Source organism: Monopterus albus, unplaced genomic scaffold (assembly GCF_001952655.1).
Source record: "Monopterus albus unplaced genomic scaffold, M_albus_1.0 scaffold3.1, whole genome shotgun sequence".
Taxonomy (NCBI): Eukaryota; Metazoa; Chordata; class Actinopteri; order Synbranchiformes; family Synbranchidae; genus Monopterus; species Monopterus albus.
Window position 1 is genome coordinate 7,474,721 of NW_018127883.1, and position 12,092 is coordinate 7,486,812.

The following is a 12,092-nucleotide window of genomic DNA, read 5'->3' on the forward strand; positions in this document are numbered from 1 at the left end:
ACAAAACAGGAGTGTCACATGTTTTGTCACACAACTGGATGAGTTAGCAAAGAACTGATGCTGCGTTCAATTGCTTTTCCTAAACTCTTCTTATGTCAGTGCGTTCAATAAGAATAAGTAGCCTTAACAATCAGCAGGGCGATAGCGAGAACTTTAGAAATACTGAAGTGAGTCCGATTCATCCTGTTTTATGTTGTGCATTTACTATTCATATTGGTTCCATCATTCTCTCAGCAAATTCTATTTGCCAGAATGAGAATCTCTGTTTTGTGTAGATTGTTTATCTCCAAAGCAACCTTTCATAAAGTAAGAAAAAACAGACCCTTTTAATAACCAGAGGGTTTAAATAGTTTATTTAGCCTTTATTCATATTGTGGGTTGTAATAAAACATTAAACATGGCCAAGTTTGGAAATACATTGCTGTCTCTAGACACTGCAAAATGTTTCATTCTGATGGGGAGGTAATAGTTTATTAATAATTACTTAGTATACTTGTCTGTATTCACTCTTAGGATGTGACTGTATCTTAACTAAAAACTGCAGTTGTGTTTGTATTTTCAGGCTTTTGGACCAAGTCAGTCCAGACCTGCCTTCTGTGGCCCTAAGCAGCAATGGCAGGCTGCAGTGCAGCCACAGTACACTGACCAGCCCCATGGCAACTCAGTTGTGCGAGGCCTCAGAAAAGCTCTGTAATCAGCCATCAATGAGATCAAGTCCCTCATGGAGGAAAACACTGCTCTAAAGGAGCAGGTCGTCCTCCTGGGACAGAAGCAGGAGGAGCTCAGACAGAAAGATGAGCTGCTCAAAAGGGAAACCACAAAACAACGGGCTCACACCAAAACCCATGTGGACTGCCGGGCCCTGCTGGCTCAAAAAGGCCTGGAGCTAGAGATCAGTGGAAGGCCAGGTGTGATGGTCTGGAGATGAACCTGCAACAGAAACTGGAGCACAGAGAGGAAAGATGGAGGAGAAACTCCTCTGTGAGGAATGGCTCAAGAAGGAGGTGAATCAGCAAGAAGGAGGTGAATCAAGAGGTCACCTCCTCACCTCCAAGAACAATGAGCTTCAGCTACGACACCTCAGCTGATGGTTTTATCTAGTTGGATTCTAGCTGCTTGTTTTAGGTGAACAGAATTAATTTTTGAATGTGGAACAAAAGATTAATTTTTCTTTTTTGTTTTAGCCTACAGTTTTCTTTTTGCTCTCATCTTTAATGCCTGTTCTATGTTGCACTGGGGTCCTTGACAAACAACGTTTCTCATCCGTGAATGTTTATCATGAGTGTGTGGAAATGACAGTAAAACTGTCTTTGAACTCTTGAGCTTAGATAATGATAAACACTCACCTTTGGACAAGCCTCCACGTAGAGCCTGTATGGCATTTTATTGAACACACAACAGTATAGACCATCTCTGAACAAGGTTAAAACTGCTGTGAATGGATTAACAGGGTTATCTATTGATCTTTTGCTAGGATATTAGAGAAGACAAACTGTTAAGACATCACGAGTTCAAACCTCTGAAGGCACAGAGATAAATGCTCATTATTACTACATAATGCCACCAAACTACAACACGAGCCAGGTCAGTGTGTTTTTGAACTGAAAATCCGTTACACCGTGTGCTCACTTAAATTTAACTGCTTCAACAGGAATTTGCATTCAATGTTTTATTCAAAAGACATTTCTTGACCGTTCAATTGCCAAGATCTTTGGGGACATTTCTCCAAAGCAAACACAGTGAGTCACTGGAAACATCTTTTTTGCACATGCGTGGTTTTCCACAACCTGTCACTGGGTGCAGGATTTTTAAGGGTGGATGGGCAGACAGATGATGAAATGAGCTTCATTTGGTAGAGGGGGCGTCTGTGATCAGTCTTTTAGGCACTGATTAAAAGGTGGAAAAAAATCCCGGCATGTATAAGATCCTAAAAACATTCATGTCTTATCTCTTAAAGACTGCTAAGTAAGTTATCAAAAACACTCACAAATGAAGATCAACACTCAGTGGTCACACAAATGGTTAAATTACACCACCAAGACCGATATGCTTCTAAAGACTCGTCCTAAACATTATTAGTGCATTCCCCTTGGTTTTACTTCAGTCATTACATTCATAAAAAAGAAAAGTTACACACTGCACAAACATTGAAATAATGTCATGGAAATACACAATTTTAACAAGCAATATTAGGAGATCACATGGAAGAAAGAACACAAGTTGCTTTTGGTGTTACAGTAAGTGTCATTAAGATCGTTAAGATGCTGACAAAATGAATACCATCATTTTAAGTGCAAACAAATGAGGCTATACATGGTTACAGACAAACCTCTACTGTTAGATCACAACTGTAGCTTCAAGTGACTTACTGTCTAACCTGATATGTTCTTATTAATGCAGTACTTTAAATAAAAATGCTGTTTTCAAGAGAACTATTACATGATATTAGTTATGACAGAACAAACAGCAAATCTGGTTTTTCACCATCACTGGTGACCTCCATCATGCAAATTTAAAAATGGGATACAAGAGGAGAAAATGCATTGGACCTTATTTATATCTAAGTTGTTGCTGCTACTGTGACACTGTTGTTTGTACTTGGTTTATTTTTAAAGTTTTTAGTTTTAGCCTACAGTTTTGTTTTGTTTTTTTTGGCTCTCATCTTTAATGTCACTTCTGTGTTGCACTGGGGTCCTTGACAAACAACATTTCTCATCTGTGAATGTTTATCATGAGTGTGTGGAAATGACAGTAAAACTGTCTTTGAACTCTTGAGCTTAGATAATGATAAACACTCACCTTTGGACAAGCCTCCACGTAGAGCCTGTATGGAGCAGTACATCAGGTTTCACACTAGAGGGTAGCACAGCGGCTACAACAAGGGTTCAGTGGTTTGGGTTTGTGTTAATTCGCCACAGACAGTGAAGTAGTGATGTAAGCTGAAATGTTCTGGCATTTAAAAAATTATGGTTTTACTATGAAATCAGTAGAGATTATGACAGACATATGCATATAGCAAAAGATGAAACTGAAATGAACATTTAAAATGAATGAAATGACTTTCTCTCCCACACATTTCCACTACATTAAGATATAATCAAATGAAAAGAATAAAACTTGTTGGGAACCAGTCATTTCTTCTAGCACAGTGGTACAGGTGATTTCACTCTGGATTGATTAAATTGATGATGGCTTGTGCTTCAAAGGTCTTTGCAGATGTTTTCCATATGTTGTAGGGATGCAGATAAGCCAGCTGTTGAGCGATCAGCTCTGATCTCTGGGAGGAGGTGAGCATGTTTCCCTGCATGCAGTGGGTGCAGACCAAGACGGCCCAATCCAGTTTTAGTGGGCCTTCATGTGGCTGGTGTTTGTCTTCACCTCAGTGCTATAGAGACAGTCCAGGTAACTCCAGGCGGCTTCTGTCACAATGGATCTGTCTGGGATGGATTGGGCCATGCCATAGACTGCTCCCTGAATCAGTAAGAGGACAGGAGGGGATTTATAAGTGCACAGTACTAAAAGGGAAAAACACACATGTACTCATAAACCTGCCTTGGATCCTTCTACCAATATAACCACTATCCCTCCTCTGCACATGTCCAACCCATCTCAATCTGGCCTCTCTGACCTTGTCCCCAAAACAGCCGACTTGAGCTGTCCCTCTGGTGTGCTCATTCCTAGAGGTGCCCCTCCTGGTCACTCCTAAAGAGAACCATGGTTACAGGGAAACATCCCATTCATCAAACATATTATTTTTTAGAAAAAAAGAGAAATAAGCACACATTAATAAAACAGGCTGAAAAATGACCTGGAGTACTACTGGAAGCAGTACATCTTGTTGTACTAGTAGTATTTGTGAGCTGGAGGTTCCCTGTTGTTGGCGCTCAAATAAACTAAACAGCAGAAGTGTTACGAACATGTAACACAGACTGAGAAACAAAGCGACCGAGAGAAAGCCACTTCATTGTCCAAAATGAACCTGTTACTTCACCAACCAGGGTGAAAAGTGATCTGCTGAGAATGGTTTTATTTATATTCACCCGAGACAATGTTATGAATACACCAAAATACGTATTACGTAATACAGTGTGTTAAAGTTCATTTTGGACCCTGGTGTCAGCCCCCACGCCCTCTTTTAAGGATAAGGATAGTCGTTATCCTTGAGCCCTCACTGGGTTAAATGCATTAAATTGGAGGTAGAGGTAGATTTTCCTGAGAAGTTACAAAAGACAGGCTTGTTTCAGTTCTTAAGCTAACGTGACGATGCATGAAGCCCACACACATGCTTCCCTAAAATAATCACATTATGATCTTCATCAATAAACTACATGTAATCTCTGTGTGTCAGGGGTTGCTACAGCATGTCCAAAAGCAAAGAAAGAGCAAAAAAAAACAAAACAAAAATAAAACAATATTAACATGACATAATCCATATCCCTAAAAAGCTGCATTTCAGTAATACTCTATTTGATGATTCTCAGTAATACAAGTTAATTCATATATCAATTGTCACAGCAGAAGGCATCTTGATATTTTCTCACCATTTTCCTTGTCCACAGTCAACTCGGTGAAGGTCAAGTCAATGGTGAAGCTTTAGTCCAGTCAAAAGCCCCAAGCCCACATGCACCTTAACTCATAAATGTTCTGGAACATTTTCCATGTTGGCAGCATGTGGGGCCAGGAGTCAGTCAATTTTCCATGCACGATGCTGTGAACCTGGTATGTTTTCAAAAGGTTATGTTAGCTGCGGCTATGGTGGAAGTACAAGCAGCAATATTTATAAAATGTTATAAAACACCTGAAAGTCACTACATTTTTATGATGCAACATTTTGACAGAGACTCAAAGGATTTTGTCCTGATTAGCAGCTCTGAGATCCGAGACTTAGGGAGAATACATTGACTGCTTATATTGTTAGGAAATAAACAACTTCCGAGACACACAAAATGCATTTTTAGTCTAGTTAAGTTATTGTTCTGATCCATACAACAGCACATGAAAACACTAAACAAGCACTTTTGAGATCAATTCAAGCTATAAACAGCATTACCACAAAACAATGATGTATCTTTGAAGAAAAAAAAAACTGCAGATGTAAAGTCTTTTGCAAGCTAATAATGAAAACCAGGTTCTATAAGTGACAGCAGCTATAGATGCAGTTGGCAGCATTCAGAGAAAAACAAAACAAAACACAGATCTGACCATAAATCTACTCCTCAAATTTTAAAACAACCTCAGGTCTGATAGTAGTTGGTTCAGTTGTCTTTACATTTCACAGCTACATTGTTGCAATGTTTCTTAAAAAATTCTGATATCAACTTTATGTCTACTATGGAGGAACCTGCCAAACCACAGAGACAGACAAACAGGCAAAACAGGATATTTGATTATTGATTGTTTACTGAATGTATGCTTTGTGCCTTTCATTCCTATTCTAAATGTCCTGTATAGCTACTAACTCCAGCAGCCTCTTGAGTCAATTGGGTATTTTAGTGTTCCATAATGATTTAAATGCTGTTTCAGAGGCTCTTTTATCTCAACTAGAAGAAATCTCTGGAAACACTGGAAGGATAGGAAGATATGAACACTGAATGTGTCATTCAGGTCAGATCTTTTTGTGCTACCATTTAGGAAAACTAAACTGACTGTGTATCATATAACAAAACCGTCCACTGAGGGGAGCTCTTACTACAGATGCTGCAGCTTGACCTGAATCTTATTTTACTATACTGACACCTCTGATTCCTCTGGATTACAAAAATGATTATTGATTAAAGATGAGTCATATTTTAGGCGACATTTGATTGTCTACTGTCACTACAATCTCTTTCACAATCAAAACAAACTCCATAAACCAACATCAACAACATTTTTATCAGGCAGGAACACAGCCTTCAACAGGATTCATCTCTGTTGTGGCTAGAGCAAAGATACCTCCAAAAGCTTTAGTTCATTGAGGTAGAAACAGGGCTTGATTGCAGTTGAAGGGATGTCAGAGTGTTGGGAGGTATACAGTGTTGTCATAATGTCGATTGTCGTTACCACACATTTTAAAAGCATGCCAGCCTTCCCTGAAGATGCTACTATGCAGAGAGACAGAATGAGAGAGCTGCAGTGCTTTCCTCTTCAAATGCAAATATCTCAGAGAGCTGGTCGATAGATATATAATAAACATGGATCCACTGAAGGGAGCAGGTGCTTAAATGTTGCCTCGGGGGCTAAAAGGTCACAGGGTCAAATCTAAAAAAGCAATGTTGATCCTTAAGATCAGGATTGATTGAATTTTGCTTTCTTCAGCAGCACTTCCCCCAAGCCAATGCTTTAAGCCTCAGCCTCTATTTATTTGATTGTCGGCCATTACCAGTAACTGTGACATCTGCTACTGATGAACAGAGATGGAGAGACATGCTAGGCTTACGGTGTGCCACCAGACCAAATACCTGCAGAAACATATGGTAAAATATGAAATTTACAGTAGCTTTTGATCAATCAGGGGAGTTGAGGGAGGAATATGTATGACTGTCCTAAAATGTAAATATGTCTATCGGAAGTTTGTTTGTTTTGTGTTTTTTACACCCTGGGTCTTTCTGTCATATAATACATTACCATAGATATTATTATAGCATATATATATATTTGTACCTTTCTAACCTTTCTGGAACAAAACTGAATGTAAAACAAAAATAAGGTGATGAGATAGTCTTAGCTAAAGCTAATTTACCCACTTTGTCCTGCACCCTTAAATTCAATTCCATTTTGAAGCTCCAAAATTTTAGTAAGTGATCCTGTTTGTTAAGAAAACAAAATGGTTGAGGTTGAGGTTTTGATGTCTGCTGACTTCACAGCCACACTACAGGGCAACATCTGCAAAACAACTCGCTCTTACGCAATGACTAAATTAATCATGTAAACTAGATATTTAGATATTTGACTGCAAAGGTCTGTCCTATATCTGTAAAATGACTTATCCACTGATAAATGACTGAATGTTACAAGGGAAACAGTTGTTCACTAATAAAAAGGAACATGGTTTTGTATAATCTCCCACCCATGTACGGCTGCTGATAAATCTGTAATCAGGTAGCTGGAGTTTCAGTTCTGCAAATATATCTCAGACAGAAAAAAAACACTCATTTGACAAACTGAACCTCTGGTCAGAGCCAAAGAGTAGCAGTAAGTAGCACTGAATGAAGCAGAGGTAGCAGAGGAGGAGGATAACGGGCAGAAGACTAAGTCATCTAGTAATACTTTTATCTACATTTGACGCTTGGCCTAGAAATCATCATAGATTAAATTGGCTTTAGCTGTTTAGTTAGGCTGCTGACTTTCCATTCACTCCTTCCCTCACTCTAACCCTGTTGTATGAACAACAGTGACACTGATGAGAAGCAAATGAAACCAGGCTTAGTGTTGAGCCACAAGAGAAGTAGCAGTTTCTGGAATGCAGTTGCACTTAAACGAGTCCAAGTTGCACCACCTGCAAGCAAGGAAAGTAAAAGACCTGTGTGCCACCTGCAGGCAAGAAGTTACACCAACAGTTTGTCTCTTTTTTATAGTTGCTTAGTGTAGGTTAGTTTAAACAACCTTCATTAACACACACTGCAGACTTTTGTATCTGGTGTTAAATATTTGAACTACAGACTTGGGATCTACTGAAATAGTTAATATATTTGTTGACAGAGAATGACCTCACCACAAAATCCACCCAGCAGCTGTTCAGGAGCTAACTGTACTGATCATTCTTGTTTACTGGTAGAACAGTTAGTCTCTGCTAAGTGATTTAACATTAAAGCTCACTTGTCTGAGGCAGCTGGTGTTGTTCAGCCAAAAGCTTATGTTTGAGTATTTAATAACCACTGAAGGTTAGTGCGACCCCATTATTATGCTTTTATTTTATTCTGTCAGTGGCAACATCGACAAATCTACATTTCAAGTCAAGCGGTTGCTGCTATTACTTTTCTTGTCTATAGGTGGCACATTAAACTGCTCTGGCCTTATAAATGGTTTTGTTAGGTTCTTTGCATCTAAACCTGTCCTCCAAGACCATGAAATTACTTTTCGGTGTTAATGAGATCCTGTTTCTGCTACTTGAGCCTCTGACAAACATTTTAAAAATCTAAATGAGCTGCCTAAACTAAACAGGAGTTGTTGGCTACCTGAGCGGAGTTAGTATTTTCCAAAACTGAAGTGTTTGTGTAGCAGTTGGTGGTGATTTCCCACTGAGAAGCCAGGCCAGAATCAAAGCCATGACAGGCATCTGGTGATATCTGACTTGAGCAGACGGAGGTACTGCTTGCTCTCCGGTTAGCTCATGCTGTGTTAAGGCCTCAGAACAGAGGCCACATACAAAGCCTGATTTACTTCCTAGCATTAGTAGGAATGAGGCTGCTTTGTGTAGGGGTGGGGACAGGGGGGTTGGGGGACCAATCTTTAACAGCTAACAGTCCAGAGAGGTAACACAGGTTAAAGTTCAAACAGCTGAATGACTGATTCAAAATGCAAAGACACAACTACTTATGAAGTGATGTGGTGTCTCCACTGTAGTGAATCTAACTGTAACAACACAGGAGCAAAAATCAGCCACAGCTATGACTACCTCATCAAAAGTCCTAATTATGCAACATCTAAAAACAAAGGCATTTTCTGACATATCATTGATAGGCGGTGAGTTAGCCGCAAGAAACCCTGCCCTCATCACGGCACAGAGTAAGGAGCACTTGCATCAGAAGAACAAGTCGTGCAAAAACACAAAGCTGAAACAAAAAATTACAATATTTGTTATCTATAGTACTGGGGAAAAAACAACAAAACATCAGATATGATCTGAAATAACTGTCAGGTTAGGTTTCTTCTGCTTCTCCTGAAACCTGATTGTCCATGTTAGCATCTCCTCAATAAAGAAGATTTAGTGGACACCTCACTCCTGCAAATTCAAGACAGGAAATCACAGGCTTCCTGCTTGAAGGTTTTTTTTTTCCTACAAATACACACATGCATCCGACTTCAAGACAATCACTCCACTAAAAGACCATGTTAGAAAAGAATACAAGCCAATCTTTCTGAAGGATATTATACAAATCAATGAGCAGATGGACACCTGAGCACAATCAAAAACACGTCATTCACATAAAATCTGAACCCCAGTCGGCAATAGCAACAGTGGGTGAGGCTCAGAAAGTCCAGCATATTGAGGCGCAGTGAAAGGCTTCCACCTGCACCAAAAGTAATTGGATGTCATCATCAGTGCATGATGGCAAGTGTACCAAAGGTCTGACCCCCTCCCCAGTACGCTGTACTCGGTCATCCATGAGTGACTCATAGGAGCCTCAAGTGACAGAGTCACTGCACATCTGCTGGGAAAAGAGGGAACAGATTTACCACTGATACTTACTGCCACACCAACAAAGGGTATTTTTCTGATGAGTCGAACCCACTGCTTCTTGATTCGGGATGTGAGACCTATTAAGCAAAAAGATGAGACAGCAGCTGTGGTGAAATGCTGTTGCACGTTCAACCACTAATATTCAACAGCTGACTGTGACCTATAGTCACAAGTCAAGACAAGATGTCATGCCCACTGGCAACTGCTCCCATTTTCACAAAACATTTTCTTGTGAACCTCAAAGCACTGAAGACATGCAGCTAACTACTTCTCACTCTCTAAAAGCTGAAGTAAGATGGGTGGAGCTGGCCTTGTTGCTGAGAGATCCGACCTCTGATTGAGTGATAGCAGATTCTTGTTGACTGAAGGTCTGTCTGATATATTACAAAAACAAGTATTGTACTAGAGGATACTAACTGCAGAGTAGCAGGGACACTTTAACAAAGAGGTTTTCATCAAAAAAGTTATTAATTGCTCCGACTCTGATACAGCACAGGTTAAACCCCATGTTAACAGAATGGGACTGCAAATTACAGTATGATACATGTTTTGTGAACACAGCCTCTACAATTTCAGGAGACTGCCAGCTCATTTAATCTGTTATCATCTCTGATTTAGTCCCTAGCAGGCCTGCTGTGGAGCCATGTATCACGTGCGGGACATTACTTTCTTGCTGGAATAGGAAGCTCTTGACCCAGACTGCTCCCAGTGTGATGAAGACTGTGGCTCCGATGATCTGCCACGGCTCCAGGTGGGCGCAGTGCGAGTTGACCCATCTCTGGCCCTCCTCCATGTACAGCAGGACCATGTCCTTGTATACTTCCAAGGCATGCTGAACACAGACACATACATGGATTACAATGTACTAATGCTGCTTTGAGTTCATGGTCACAAAAGCATCTCAGGGAGCAGAATGGAAGCAAATAAGTATGTTTTGCCTCTAAAAATAGACAGGGTTCAGTGTATTTATGTCTAATACTACGGCATGCATCATTTTTGTTTATATTAATTACAGCAGCATTTCCATAAATAAACACAGAAAGTTACAAGAACCTGACACTGCAAATACCAATTGCACACAATTGTCACAAATCTTTTCTTCATGATTGTGTTAATATGGGGAAATGACCTACTACTAGTAAGACTACTCCCACAGCCCAAACAACATATCCAGCAATCAATGTTGATCAGACACGACAGGCACATTGCTTTTCACTAGAGAGCCCGGGATCATCTAAGTGAGCTTCAATCACAGCAGGATTACCAATGATATATGTGTGCAGCAAAATTATCTTTTATCTCTTCCCAGTGGTGGTTTTATGATGCAATAGCAGGCAGTTCGACAGCGAGGATGCTGCTTTCTCCATCACAGGCACAATCAGAGGGAGAAAAGCTTAACCTTCCTCATACGTTGGTGTTTTTGTTACTATCTCATGTTAATGAATTGGTTTTGACCCGTGTCTTAAATCTGCCATAAAATACCCTCAAAACAATTTATTATCCCATTTGTACCTCTTGGCTACCTTATTAGGTTTCCTTCTCCACGAAGAGATTGGTTTTAACACTTTTGTTGTGGCCCTTGTGCCTTTCTAGTGACAGTATACCTCTCGTTTCCAAAACAAAAAAAAGGTAAAATGAACCTCAGTAGAATTATCTAAATAAATAAAAGGTTGTTATGCTATCTGACTATTACTGAGGGGTATTAGGACACATCTCTTAAATATTATACATTTTTAATCTTAATATTAACTATAGTAACATCTATGGTGTTAAGGTCAATTTTAACCCATATATATTTACTACAAGGAAAAGGCAAAAAAGTTTTTTTTTCAAAAATAAAACTTTAATACAAATACAAAATGAAAAGCAGAACAAGTAATACAAAATGTAGTTGTGTTACGTTTGGGTGTCCCTCACCAGGGGGTGAGAGAGGGAGAGAATGAGGACTCAGGGTGCAAACTCAAGTGCTAGTGAGAGTGTGTCTATATTGCTATAATTTTGCAGTGAAAAGGACAAAGTCAATGGGTTAACGAGGTCCAAACAAGGGTTGAGTAATGGAGGCTGAGAAGACCAGGACAACAGGTAAGGAGGAAGGCGAGCAGCAGGAACCAGGATGACAGGTAAGTAGACAGGAGAACGGCAGGAACCAGGATGACAGGTGAGTTTTCACGCGAGCGGCAGTAACCAGGAGGAGTAGAAAACACCATCTGGGAAGCAGAGTAGCAAACGCTGTCTGGGAACTGTCACCTCTGGCCCTGGGTTGAACATCAGTGGAAGGAGCTGCATCCATCTCTCCCAGACATCCCTGATGGGAGCAAGCTTGTCAGATTTTGCTCTACTATCACTATTGTGAAATCTCAGGATATCATTCGAAAGGTCTGAAGTGTCCCAGAGACCATCAGTGGCCTCATTTCTGGATCCTTACAAGAAGAAGAACACCAATACAAACATCCAGGTGTTCCTCATCAATGACATTCCACATGTCGCTGTGGACTTTTTTCCTTCAAGGTTTATCATAGCAATGATGACGTTTTTTTAGTGACAATGGCATAAACAGATCAAAACATGTCTTGATGTCACTTACTCTCATCACAGCAAGCCTTGTGATCCCAGGGGTCATTTTGCTGGCATTTGCAGCAGCTGCCCTGCCATGTAAGTCAGGAGGTACTGAGCTCCAACAGATGTTACCACTTTTGGATATGAATGTTTC

General features: G+C 40.1%; 1 protein-coding gene across 1 annotated transcript in view; it reads right to left on the minus strand.

The window, feature by feature from the left end:
* Positions 1-3,342: 3,342 nt before the first annotated feature.
* Positions 3,343-12,092, minus strand: part of LOC109960921 (sphingosine-1-phosphate lyase 1-like) — a 10,719-nt gene continuing 1,969 nt past the window's right edge. Inside the window, exons 2-4 of the mRNA XM_020601398.1 lie at positions 10,049-10,214; positions 9,392-9,459; positions 3,343-3,471 (exon numbers count right to left, since the gene is read on the minus strand). Of these exons, the coding sequence (XP_020457054.1) occupies positions 3,343-3,471; positions 9,392-9,459; positions 10,049-10,214 (363 nt within the window). The remainder of the gene's footprint in view (positions 3,472-9,391; positions 9,460-10,048; positions 10,215-12,092) is intronic.